Source organism: Suricata suricatta, chromosome 14 (assembly GCF_006229205.1).
Source record: "Suricata suricatta isolate VVHF042 chromosome 14, meerkat_22Aug2017_6uvM2_HiC, whole genome shotgun sequence".
Taxonomy (NCBI): Eukaryota; Metazoa; Chordata; class Mammalia; order Carnivora; family Herpestidae; genus Suricata; species Suricata suricatta.
The window spans coordinates 79,047,696-79,061,164 of record NC_043713.1 but is presented as its reverse complement, the minus strand read 5'-3'; the positions used below and the strand labels follow the sequence as shown (position 1 = coordinate 79,061,164).

The 13,469-nt window shown below is 61.9% G+C and overlaps 1 protein-coding gene across 1 annotated transcript in view; it reads right to left on the bottom strand.

Annotated features, from left to right (window-relative positions):
* Positions 1 to 13,469, bottom strand: part of RBM19 (RNA binding motif protein 19) — a 114,587-nt gene that overhangs the window by 23,901 nt on the left and 77,217 nt on the right. Inside the window, exon 22 of the mRNA XM_029922255.1 lies at positions 6,166 to 6,271. Coding sequence (XP_029778115.1) covers positions 6,166 to 6,271 — 106 coding nt within the window. The remainder of the gene's footprint in view (positions 1 to 6,165; positions 6,272 to 13,469) is intronic.

Genomic DNA, 13,469 nt, shown 5'->3' with positions numbered 1-13,469 from the left:
CGACAAGGCAGTGGGGTGGTGTGGCCTGGTAATGTCCTTGGGCTCCCAGTGGGGCTCCCAGTGGGGCCCCTGCTGCTTTCTGGCTCCGTGGCCTGCCAAGGAACTTCTTTGGGTCTCTTCTTTCTCAACTGCAAAATGGGGGCACTTGGGCCTCCCGCAGCTGCCAAGAAAACTAAGGAAGGAGGCAACTATGCATTGTCCCCGTGCCCGGGCACGGGGTCTGCTTCCTCGTGCCTGTGTTGTCATTGGCAGTAAAGTTGCCAGCGGAGCTCCTGGAAGGAGCTTGGCCGGGCTTGTCACCTTTCCTTGGCCATGTGTCCCGACCGCCTGATAAACCATGAAGGGAGGACGCTGGAGCCCTGGTCCCTCCCATGTGGGCAGAGGCCTGGAGGGAGGGACAGGCTTAGCGTGGGGCACCTCATGGCGCTGCCCTGGTGATAAAGGATGCCCGCCGGCTCATTGGAGGAGAGCGGCTTGTCCCGACCCTGGCTTCTCAGCCCATAGATGTGTTGGCTGAGCCTGAATCCTGACCTTGAAATGCAAGGTTCAGGATTCAAATACACTTTGTGTGTGTGTGTGTGTGTGTGTGTGTGTGTGTGTGTTTTTACTTCTGAGCTCCAATGACGGAAGTGGGCAAAAACTTTCTAAGGAAACACAGGCACGAGTGTGCATGCCTACCATGCATGCCTGAACAGAAAGGTGGAGAAAAACCCCAACTCCTGAGTTTGCTTGCAATTAACATTTCTGGAGACGAACATCCAACACCCAGGCTTGCGTGCCACGGCCCTGACCCACAGGGGCCCCTGCACTCTTCTCTGGGGCCTGGCCCCTCGTCCCCACACTTGCCTCTGGGGCCAGTATTATTTCCGACATGGGGACAGACGAGTAACCTGGGGTTAGGGGACATGAAGCCCCTGCTCAGGGTTCCCGGCCTCCTCGGACCCCACTGCGCTCCCATGGGCCCCACGGAAACTGCGTTCGACCCCCTTCTCACACTCAATTAAGCAAACATGTGTTGAGCTCACACCACTGGTGATCTGGCGGCGATCACCGTTCACAGGGTGCCCGGCGCGGAGGCGGCAGTCCCTGCCCTGAGAGGCTCCATCTGGCCCCTCACGGTCCCCTTCTCTCCACCGAGGGTCTGGTTTCGGCAGAGTCCTCGAGGCGAGGGTGTGGGCACGGCCAGGACCAGCCGTGTGTCCGTGTCACAGACACGGCCCTCCCCGCCCCTCCCCCAGCACCGTGCAGACGCAAGGAACGGGAAGGGACACATTAACGGGTGCGACCCCACAATTAAGGCGGCGGTTGTTTACCACGGTGAGAACAGCTCTGCCTGCCAACACCCGCCGCCATCACGTCTCCCTACTGCCGGCTCCCCCCAAGTGTTTATTTAAGCCAACACATTGCTCTGCTAATTGGATAACATTCCATGTGAAAATAGACCTTTTAAAACAACAGCAGCGGCGGCAAATAAAAACAGCTACAACTGCAAAAGTACAAAGACGCGGCGGGCTCGGGGAGGGGAAATGCAAGGCGTGTGCATGGGGGAAAGATTAATATTCCGATTCCTGGGCCGAGAGTCTGTTCTTCCCATCCCTTGTCTTCCGGGCTGGCCTTCCTTTCCTCGGGTAGGACCAGCCTGCTCTGGGCAAAGCGGGGGGAGGAGGCGGCTGCCAAACACAAGCCCCGTGGCTCCCGGGGCCTCTCTGGGGCCAGGCTGCCGTTGAGCTCAGGAGGGCTGCACCCTGGCACGCACACTCACGGGCTGATGCCAGGGCGCTCACCCTTCTGGGCACGCTCCCGAGGGATGCTCTGGGCCCTACCCCCAAAATGTCTCTAATAGGTGAGCCCTTCTCTCTGCGGGGTGCCGGGGTGGGTAGCTGCAGGGGAGGGGGGGCGGGGGTTGGGGGGAATGCCTGCCAGGGAGGGGAGGGGCTGTCACTCAGCCTAAGTGAAGGTGGGAACGGGGCGGGGAGCACCCTGGACACACTGGCTTTGGCATCTGGTTATTAGCACGCGGGCTTTCCCAGCTCTGCCCAGGTCTGGCTGCGTGACCCTGGGTGAGCAGCTTTACTCCTTTGAGCCCCAGTTTCCCCGTGTGTCAAATGCCACCTGCCTCTCACCTCCTACAGCCCTGGGAGGATTAAAAGTGATGAACACAAATGCCCAGCAGTTTTCCTGCCAAAGATGGGCTCTTAGAATTTGGTGGTTCTGGGGGCGCCTGGGTGGCTCAGTCCGTTAAGCCTCCGGCTTTGGCTCAGATCATGATCTCACGGTTCGTGGGTTCGAGCCCCGCATCAGGCTCTGTGCTGACAGCTAGCTCAGAGCCTGGAGCCTGCTTCCGGTTCTGTGTCTCCTTCTCTCTCTGCCCCTCCCCCTCAATGCTCTCTCTCTGTATCAAAAATAAATAAAACATTAAAAAAAAAAAAAGAAGTTGGTGGTTCTGATCGCTGCCAAGATGCTGCCCTTCTGGAAACATCCGAGTCCAGGGAGCTGTGGGGGACCTGAGACAGGGAGACAGCCGTGTGCAGAAGTGCAGACCCAGGCCACCCGGGGAAGACCACTGCATCTGGGATGGCAGGGGGCCTTGACTACCCTCAACTGCCCTTGCCAGCCTGGCCCGCCCCACCTCCGCCACCTTGAGGGCTGACAAACATCCTAGGGTGGGGGGATGTGCCAGCTCCCTGAGCTGCGACGAGGTAGATGGGTCTCCTCCAGCTCAGTACAGTGGCCCCAGTGGCCAGGCCCAGGCTTCGTGGGGATCAGTCCATGGAGCTCTGTGGCAGCACAGACAGAGCTCGGCGACCATGCGGAGGCCGGGAGAGATGGAGGCAGACCTCCCGCCCCATTTCCAGGGCGCTGCGGGTTGGGAGGAGACAATGCACGTGCGGTGTACATGTCACATACAAAGCCGGCGGTCGGTCGCAGGGACCTCTGGCTATTGTCATCAGTTGCCTGGTTACTCTGAGCTCTGCCCGCCAGCCTCTGCCACGCCTTGTGCTAGAACTTCGTGGCCTGGGGGTGTGCTCTCAACCCTGAGGGGCCCAATGGGTGACAGAGCCCCTGATCGTGCTCGGGCTGGGACACGGTGTCGTGGAGGAAGGTCAGAAGACTCAGAGAGCAGGGTGCAGGGACGCTGCAGACAGGCTCATGCGCTGGGGGGGTGGGGGGGCTGCCTCCAGGGACTGACCGCGGCTAATGCTCACCTCGGCCAGTGGGCGAGGGGGACTGGCTGATACTGGCCAAGGAGCACTGCACTGGGAGCCAACATATCTGTGTTCCGGGCCCAGCCAGAAACGATCAGTTTCTCCACTGCTTCCCAGACTCAACACTGTTCGTGACCCTCTCCCTTCACCCCTGGGTACGCCCGCCTCCTGTCTCCCCTCCCCCTCCCTCCCCTTCTCCTCTCCTCCCTTCTCAGCACGGCCCCGGGGCCCCCAGGGGAGGAGGCTCTGACGCCAGGTTCAAGGGTGGCTGATGTCGAGAGTGACGCCCCCATCTCCAGGAGGGTGTCCTGCCCCCAGCGAGGGGTGCAGCTGGGCCCTGGGTCGATCAAGCCCCCGGAGGCTTCTCATGGAGGCCCCTTGCCCAGGTGCTCCAGAAAGAGGACAGCCACCTAGTGGGAACCCGCCAGAGGGCCAGGGATGAGGCACGTCCCCCCAGCACTCCCACAGACGCCTGTGGGAGTGAAGATCCGGACCCGTTTTACTCGGTGTCTCCTCATGGCCCCGCACCCCCTCTTCAGACTCTGGCCCTCCCTCGACGCGAACGGAGGTCAGAACTGCACCCGCCAGCGTGCGCGGCTCTCATGGCGGTGCTGAATGTGCCACTCGGAAGACAATATGGTTCTTCAGACAGACACGGAGAAGGAGTGGGAGAGGCAGCTTCCCCGGGAGGCAAAAGGAGCAAAGGGAGATGAGCAGGAAGGATGTGCTCCAGCGGGGGTGGGGGTGTCACGCCACGTGGGGGGCCAGCTCCAGTGGGCGGGCACACAGGGCACACAGCGCCCCCGTCCTCACACGCCCAGGGGAAGGGATGCTGCAGGGACTCGGGAGCCCGGCTGCCATCTGTGGGAGGGGAGGGGCCAAGGGCTGAGTCTTTGGTGTCCTCGGCCAGCAGCCCCTTCTCTTCCTGGAGCCCAGAACTAAAAGTGGGGAAGGGATGGAGGGGGAAGAGCCATGCATGTAAGTCCCGAGTGCTGAGCGCCCGTGCTGGCCTGAAATCACGCCTGCAGCCCGGCTCTGGGGCTGAGCGCTGCCCCGTCTACCTGAGTAGCCGCCTCTGCCCCAGCGACGTGGGGAACAAAACCGTCACTGACAGCGTCCTGGCAATGCAGGGCCTGGAGCTGGAGGCTGGGAGCCCACGCCTGGTCTGACCCTCCAGCCCCAGCCCGGGAGAGAGGCCGCCGTGCGCAAGAGGTGTGCCTCCAGCTGAGGGCCTCCGACGCCTTCCCCCTGGGCTCTGTCCTGTCCCTTCTCCTCCTGAGATCACCCCCATCGCCACTGCCACCTCCCTCCTCCTCATCGCAGTGAACCGACGGAGCCCCCGGGGTCGGCGCCACCCCCAGAACACCACCCCATCCACACCTCACGGCAGGTCCATGAGGAAAACCCTCCCTCCGGCTCCTAAAGGCCGGGGAAACTGAGGCACACAGAAAGCAAGTCAGTCACTCTCCCGAGGTCACCCAGCAGACAGCGGCAGTCCTGGGACCCCAGCTCAGGCCACCTGACTTCAGAGTTTGTGCTCTGCTAATGAGCCCTTTCATGAAAGACAGCTCTTGGGGGTCGGGGGTGATTCCCCCTTTCCCCTCCTGGTCACAATCTCATCAGGAACTCTGATATCAAACAGGCGATAGCGGCTCTGCCCCCCAAAAGCCCAGAGCTCTGGGTTGAGGCAGGCTAAGGAGAGAACACTGCCCCGCTCGCCCCTTCCCTGCGTCTGGGGTGAGGGCACGCCGGCTCTTGACGGAGCAGGGCTGGGGGGTGGGCACGCTGCCGGCGGGAAGGGGCCTGGATGGCGGCCCCTGAGCCCGTGCGGGTCCCCCAAAGGTGCCGGCCCTGCTGCCAGGGTCGGGGCTGCTGCACAGGGGTGCCGCCACGGACAGGCGGCCGGGGGAAGGCTGCCAGCCGAGAAGAAAGGGGAGCAGATGTCCGGACAAACACAGCCACGTGTCGACAAAGCAGGCACTTGAGTTCAAGACGCTGAGACAAAGGTGGCTGGCGAGGCTCCCCGAGGTCCCAGGAGTGCCCTCGGTGCCTGTGCCTGTTCCCAGGGCCCACAAAGGCCGCAGCTGTGTCCTTGACATGTCACCTTCAGCTCCGCCCACTGGGCCTCTGGCAACGCCCGCTTCCTGAAGGCCATGGTGTGATTCTAACACACGCTCTGCTCCTCCCAAGGCGGTCTCATGAGAGGCAGAGGGGGTCCCGGCGCTGGGGAGACCCACCCGTCACTTCCCCACACCCTTTTGGAGAGCAGAGGCCAACAGAGGGGCCTCGTGAGGGAGCCTGGGGGGGCAGTGACGCCGCCACCTCCCCTGGGGGCTCGGTGGCCCCGAGGACAGCCAGTCCCCTGACCACGTGGCCAGTGCTCCCCCACCTGCCCGGCACCCACGCCCGCCGGCACACCTGCCAGCCGCGCTGATGGCAATGGGCCGTCCCGCTTCAGAAATGAGAGGCCTCCTGTCCCGGAGGAGCCTAGAGAATTCTGTCCCTGTGCTCCGCCCCCCTTCCCCCCCGCAGCCCCTGCTGTGCCCACCTCGTCTGGAGGCAGCACAACCGACAGGCCCCAGCCCCACGTGGGACGAAGCGGGGCGGACCCGGGTCCCTGTGGAGCGTCCTCTCCCGGCTCACAGTCCGGGGCTCCGTCTGACCCGGGAGGCCTGGGAAACCCGCTCACGTCCCCACATTGTATCCCAAGATCCTGCTTCTGTCACGTGGGTGGGCGAGGGAGGGAGGGGGACCCAGGGATGCCCCCCGCCCCAAACGCACCACTCGGGGTCTTTCCTTCCGAGGGAGTCGCACAGATGAGTAGGGTCAGGGAGACACCAGGAAAGCCACGTGGGGCAGGGACGTGCCCACATCCCTTCAGACTTTTTCTGCTTCTACAAAGGGCCCGGAGGGGGTGGGGTGGGGGCAGGAGGAGGAGCGGGGGAGGGCCCTGCCTCACCTTAGCATCCTGCTTGGTGAGGAAGTCTACGAAGCCAAACCCTCGGTGCGAGCCTGTCCCGCCCATCTTCTTCGGCAAGCGGACGGTCTTCAGCTCCCCGAAGGTGCTAGAGACAAACAGCAAAACAAGGGGGTTTAAGAACCGGGGCCCACGCAGGGGCTGGGGTAAGTGTGTGTGTGTGTGTGTGTGCGTGCGTGTGTGTGCACGTGCATGTGTGTGTGTGTGCAGGAGCAGCTCACAAGCTCATCCCTCCTGGTTAGAACAGAGAAGTGCTCGCAGGCGCACACGTGCACATACACCCCACCGGTCAGCACACGCTCCAGGGCACACGAGCGCACATATACCCCGCCAGTCTGCACACGTGTGCACACACACCCCGCTGGTCAGCACACGCTCCAGGGCGCATGCCAGGCCTTCTCCTTTCATATCCCGGCCTTGGTGCTGGGCAGGGAGGGGTGATGGGCTTGGAGAGGCTGACGGAGAATTCCAGCTCCTCAGACAGGCTGGCACCCCCAGCCTGCCCTGGCCCGCGGGGCTGAGGATCTGGCTGGGCGGGCACACAGCCCTGCACAGGCAGGCCAGGGAAAGGGGCCGCTCGTGTGTGCCAGCCAGGGACCCGGAAGCGGAGTCGGCAGGGTCTCCGGGCCTGAGCCTGCATGGCTGAGCGGAGCACACGGCCCGCCTGCGTGCGCTCAGCAAGCAGGATGAGCCTGTTCTCCCAGACCCGGGATGCAGGGGGGCGGAGGGGGGTTCTTCAGCATTCTGAGTGCAGGAACCAGGCACTGCGGCTCCTCCAAACCCCACACCCCTACCTCTGTGCTTTAGCTTTGATACCTGCTAAGCCAAAGTCAGGCCAAGCTCGGGAGAAGAACACGGCTTGGCTCCCCCTGGCAGGGATTGGGCAGGTAAACACAGCCTGGCCGGCCCCCTCCCCTCCCCTCCCCTTCCCCCCACCTGCCATCCCCTCCCACAGAAGCATTTGAGAGGTTCCTGGACAAAAGGATCAGGCCTCCTTGTCTCTCCTGTCTCACTTCCCAGCCCCAACCCCATCCTAATGTCCACTTATCAAATATATATGCACAAATCGCTGCCAATAAATATTTAACGTGCGCGGCATCTGAAGAGGGGTTAGTTTATTTGACACTCTCCGCGTACTTGCGGGCGCCCGGGCACACACGCATACACTCAACAGCCTAGGACGCTTCGGGGCCAAAGACCGATTGGGTAAAAAACACAGTTAAAGGCCGTAAGCTCTCGTGAAATGCTAGAAGCTAAATCCGAGGCGCTAACCCGCGGGCCCGCCAGCATGACCAGGCATCTGCCAGCCCCATTTCTGAAGGCAGGGTGCTGTGTAAATGCGGCATTATGAATCCTCAAAATGAATCTGCACGTCTCCTCGGTGCTCCCCGGCGGCTGCCCCCAGGCTGGGGAGGAGGCCAGCCTCCCGGGCAGGGGAGGGGCTGGAGGGGCAGGCGCTGGAGCCCTGTCAGTCTTCCGGGCCTGCCTGCAGCTCGGGGCTCTCCGTGGGGCCCAGCAGGCTAGGCAGGTGGGGAAAGGCAGGAAGGTGAGGCTGGAGGGCCAGAGGAGCCCAGCCTGCAAACCCTGCTTTATTCTGCCACCTAAAGGCCATCGCAGCCCATGACAGACGCCACCTCTTCCTCCACGGGAGCCCTGGGCCTCAGGCAGGGTGGGTGGGGGGCGGGTGGCTGAGTTTTTTCCTAGGCTCGTTCAGATAAACGGTTCTTCAGAGAGACACAGGGGAGGGAGGCTGTAGGGACAGCACGTCCGATGGCCGTGAGGACCAGGGTGTGATGGCAGTCTGACTGGTAAGAGGCGGCCTCGGCAAGCGCCGCCTATGTGCCCAGCCTATGCTGGGGGCCCCGCGACAAGGGCGCAAAAACCGTCCCCCGACCCCTGCCCCAGGCCGCAGGCTCTCACAGGCCTTGGCTTAACAGCTGCGCAGTCCGAGTGGGCTTCTGCTCACCGCCCACCCCCCTGCGCCTTGTGCCCGGGCTGTGCCCGCCGGGGGGCTCACTGTGCTTCTCCAGCAGGGCACTGGCGCGGACGCTGGTGTGCCCTCTGCCTCCCGGGGCTGGAGCTCAGCTCCACAGAAGCCACCTCTGTCTTGCTTCTCAGGGGATCGGCGCAAGGAGCCCAGTGCCCGGCTCGGTGCAATCAACAAGCAAGAAGACAGCAGCCCCACGCCGTACACCCGACCGCTGCCGCCACCACGCTCACAGGGACGGGCCGAGGACTGCGTGGAGGCAGGCCACAGGGCGCGTACAAAGAGCACCGATGTGAGTTAGTCTTGCCACCTCCACTTTACAGGTGGGGAAACTGAGGTCGGGGGGCAGTAGCTCCCGTTAGCAAGTGGCAGGGTGAGGATGCGGATCTGGGAGGGTCTGACGGTAAGCCGGCACTCTGTCCACAGTGTGGAATTTCATTTTCCTTCAGTGATCGGGACGGGGACTGTCCACTTTCAGGAGCAGGGGTCTCTTCGGAGGTCTGGCCCTGTTTGGGGTGGAGCCGGAAGGGGGTGGCTGGGAAGGGCTTGCTCAGACCCCAGCGGATCTGGTGACAGACCCAAGACCCTGGGAGAGCGACGGAGTCCCCGTTCCATCCACTCACGCCATGTGCCGGCCTCCTGCCCCTGCCCACACGGATGACCATCCTGTCCCTCGATGGTCCAGGCGGCCTCCGCCCGGATTCCCTCACAGCCCTGTCTCATTTCTGGGGAGCTGGCCCACGTGAGTGTGTGAGCGAGCGAGCGGGGGAGAGACAAACGGCCGAGGTTAATTCTTCCCTCTGCCGCACTGCAAGCCGGGGTGCTCTGTGCATGACAAGCAGCTGAGGGTCTGGAGAAAGGCAAGGAAAATAATTAAAAGGTGGAGAAAAAAGCTGATGAGGAGAGGCTGAAGGCGGTGCGCTTACGTGGCCTGGAGAAGTGGCACTGGAGCTTGGCGAGGGGTGGGGGGCGGGGCGCCCTGGATCCCAGAGGGCCATGTGCAGGGACCCGAGGGGGTCCTTGGGGAGCCCACAGCCCAGAGCATGGCATGAGATACTGCGTCCAGGGACCCTCGTAGCTCCAGAAATCCCATTCTTTGAGGAAGAGGGGAAACGTTTACGGCATGTGTCTCCCTCCTGAGCACAGACAGCGAAGGGAGAGCGGACGGGCAAGGAGCAGCGGCAAGATTAGGATTCCATCTTAGAAGGGACCTAGGCGCCAGTGACCGAATGCCTGTGATGTGCTGGGCCTTTTAAACACACAGTCCAGGGGCGCCTGGGGGGCTCAGTCGGTTGAGCATCTGACTCCGGCTCAGGTCAGGATCTCGTGGTTTGTGAGTTCGAGCCCCGCGTCAGGCTCTGTGCTGACAGCTGGGAGCCTGGAGCCTGCTTCGGATTCTGTGTCCCTCTCTCTGCCTCCTCCCACTCATGCTCTCTCTCTCTCAAAAATCAACATAAAAAAAACATTTTTAAATACAGTTTCCAGGTATAATGCCTGCAGGGCAGTAGTGCGCTGCCTGCGTTGTTCCCAGGTGAGAAAACCAGAGGCCGGAGAGGCCCAGGGACCTGCCCACGGCCCAGGCCTGGCGGGCTCCTGCGCGCAGCGGCCACTCCTCCGGCCTGAAAACAAAGTGGGGAACTGAGGGCGGCTCTGGCTGCTGGCACAGCCACGCGGGATAAAATAAGGCTGATACTAACGATCTCGCAGCTCCATCGAAAGAGAATTAAAATGGAGGGAAAAAAAAGAAGGTTGGGGGGAAAAATCAATGAAGTACCTTTAGCTCCTTGGAGATAAGCGATATATAAATACCAGCCATTATTAAGGCCCTTATCTGACAGGAGGTCCACGGAGCCATTTTTAAGAGTGGCTTTTGAAGCAAGTTCTGCGTGCCCCCCGTCTCCTGGGAGCAGAGCTGGACAGGGCCGCCAGGGACCAGAGAGGGAGGGGAAAATCACGGGGCACCCAGGAACTCCCCCCTCCAGCCCAGACCCTGCCGCTCGGGGAAGGAGACGCGTACGCTCCCCACTGTGTAGATAATAGAAACCACAAAATAGCAATTACTGTATCAGAAGCTGTGAATACAGAGGACACGGCCCTCCCCCCTCCCCCACCCGCTCACACTTCATCACAGACTCACACCTCACTTTTCCAATTATTTCATTCACCTTGGGTTCACCAATTACTCCCCCACGCGGCGGCCCCGCCCCCTCCGCCGCGCCCAGAGTGCGTGACTGCCGGCGGACTCGTGGGTTTGCCACAACTGGAGTTTGTTGTCACGTTTCTTATTTCTTCCCAGGCGTGCAGGGGTGGGAGGGGGAGAGGGGAGGGAGAGGTGGGGGGGGGCTCGAGGTGTTGAGCGAGGCGAGCCAATTATGCCCAGCCCTGGTAAACAGGTCTGGGCATGCAAATCATGTCTGCACACAGGCCCAGATGCAGGCACAGTGTGTGTGTGTGTGTGTGTGTGTGTGTGTGTGTGTGTGTGTGTGTGTGCGCGCACGTGCGTGCACATGCGTGTGGGGACTTCCTCCCTCGGCACACGCTGTGCACCCCCTGGCCCGACCGCAGCCCTGGCCGCGGGCCCCTGGGGTTTTGTCGGTGCTCGTGAAAACGGATGACTCATCCTCTCCCTCCTCATCTGAAGTGATGGGGGGCCAGGAGGAAGGAGTGAGAAAGAGAGGTGAGGGGAGGCAGAGAGAACCCTCCGGAGACAGGTGTGCAGCTGCTCCCGGGGCCTGGGGCCCGGGGCTTAATGAGCTAGCTGGGGGATGGCCGGGCCCCCCGACCTGTACGCTGACACCAAGTGGGGGGCGGGCAGACCTTGAGGAGCCCAGGCCCCTCTGTTCCCAGGACGGGGGCCCTTCCCACTCTCCTGCTCGGATCTGCTGGAGGGACCTGCAGGGCTGCGTGGGGGAGGGAGCTGGCACGGCTTCTCTCCCACCTGCGCTCAGCGCGTGGCGGTGGGGAGAGAGAGTCAGCTGTCACCCCAGAGCCCCAGAGTCAGACGACAGTGTGGACCCGACAAGATGAAGGGGTGCTGTGCAATAAGAATACACCCCAGGCTTCCTTCTCTTCCTTCTGGAGGGAAGAAAAAAAGGGCTAAATCTCTGGGCAAAAAAAAAAAAAAAGCCTTTCAAGCACAGCCCGTTTCAGGCACGCACAGTGCGCACACGGCATGCCGGTCCGTTCCCTCGGGACATCCAGGCTCGAGCCCCCGGCGTGTGGAACACCTGCTGTACGGACCTTGCGATGGCCTCCCAAGCTGGCACTCTGTCCCCATTTTATAAGTGGGGCAAATGAGGCTCAGAGAGGTCACGTGCCTTCTCCAAGGTCACGCAGCCAGTCAAGAAGCAACACGGGGGGGGGGCGGGGAGGTGAGGGGTCTTCCCCAAGGACCCAAGCGGGCTCGGGCTCCAAGCAGGCGGTCTGTCCCCTTTGATCACCCGGGGCTCATACGCGAGGTCTTGTGTACCCACAGCTAGCTAAGTGCCCGCGGCGTGTCGGGTGCTGGGAGGGAGTCAGCAGCGGGCCAGATGCCAGCCTTGGTCTCAGGGGACACGCGCTGACGGGGAGAGCAGGCAGGCTGGCGGCGGGCTCCCTGCCCTGCAGACACAAGGCGCTCTGCACAATCCCCTGATCTCAGCTCGCTGGGGGCACCGGCTCAGGGTCCTGACCTTCACCCCACCACCAACAGGTCCTGTGCCCTCCCTTCCAAACGGGCCCCATGTGGATAAGGGTCCCCTGCGGAGGCAGGAGAGACAGACAAGCCGACAGGCCGACGGGACCCCTAGAGGCAAACCTGCCCGTCCGTCTATGATAGGTGATTTCTGCATTACAGGGAGGCAGGGGACGGGACTCATGGCCACAGCGCCCAGCTAGTGCACCCAGACCAAAGCCTACCTCAGGACCCTTGATCTTATTCTTCTCGTGACCTGGACCTCTTCTTACCCAGATGTTCCCACCATCAACTCCTTCCTGTCATTCAGTATCTGCTCAAATGCCACCTTTTCTAAGAGGCTGCTCCATTTAACACTGTTCCCCACCCCACCGGCCACCGTCACATCTGAGTACATTTCCTTGTCTTTGCCCTCCCCGTTCTAGAAACAGAAAGAACGTTCTGAGACGGCAGAGGTCTTGGCCTCTGTTGTGTCTGCCGGGTCTGGGACTGTGCCCAGCACACACTCCCGCCATGCGGGCCCCCATCCGGCACCCGTGGGCCTGCCCTGAGTGGCAGGTCCCTGTCCGGAGAATGCCTTGGCTCTTGTGGCCACACAGTCCTTCTGTCCTTAGCACGCGTCTTCACGCACCATGACCACAGGTCATGACAAGGATGCTTGGTCCCCGGGGCAGCGCCCTTCCCCAGGTACCCACATGCACCCCTTCAGCGGACGCAATAACGGGGCCGACTCGAGAAGTTCCCGGGGGACGGGTCCCCAGACGGTGAGGTTCAGAGGCGAGCCCTGCTGGGGAAGGGCAGACGCGGTCCCTGCGGACGGCCTCAGCCAAGGCGCAGGCACGAGCGGCAGGGCCGTGCCGGTGAGCGCGTCCCCATGGCGGGCTGGAGCCTCGGGGCGCTGGCCCTAGGGGACGTTTGACGGACACAGATTGAGGCGTGCAGCTTTTTCCAACTCTTTGGTTCTCGCTCGCGCTCTTTTTAAAGGGCGGCTTTTAGACTGAACTTTTCCAATTACTCCCCACGCATCACAGCGAGAGCCGGATGTGGAAAGGTTACCTTATCACCATCAGGAGCCATCCTCCCTTCCCGTTTTGCCTCTTGGAGGCTGAAAAATGGCCTGGTTTCCAGGAAAGTGAGAAAAGAAGTGCGGGGGACAGCATTTAGCTGTTCTCAATAGCCTTTCACAGGGTCCTTTCCCGGCAAGCGTGACCCTCTCGTTTTCTAGATGAGGAGCTCTGGGGAGGAGCAGTTAAATGGTGTCTCTGAATCAGAGCCGGGCCGGTAGACTCTCTCGAGAGGTTCCTGCCAGGACGGGACGTGGCCCTGAGAGACGGCCTCGCTCTGCCCTCACCAGCTGGGTGACCCTGGCAGTGCTGTTTCTGATAAATGGGCGGGGAGGGAGCACGCACTTGGGCCCAGGGGAGGGAACTGTGATCTGCTCTAGGTTCAGGACCACGGATCCTCCAGAGGGGTGGGGGGCACTTGGCCTTAGGACTGGCACTTTCTTCTAAAGAGGCCTACAGTCTAGATCCTTCTGAGAAATGAGATTTTTTTTTAATGTCTTATTTTTGAAGGAAAGAGAGACAGACAGTGAGTTGGGCAGAGAGAGAGAGAGAGGGAGACACA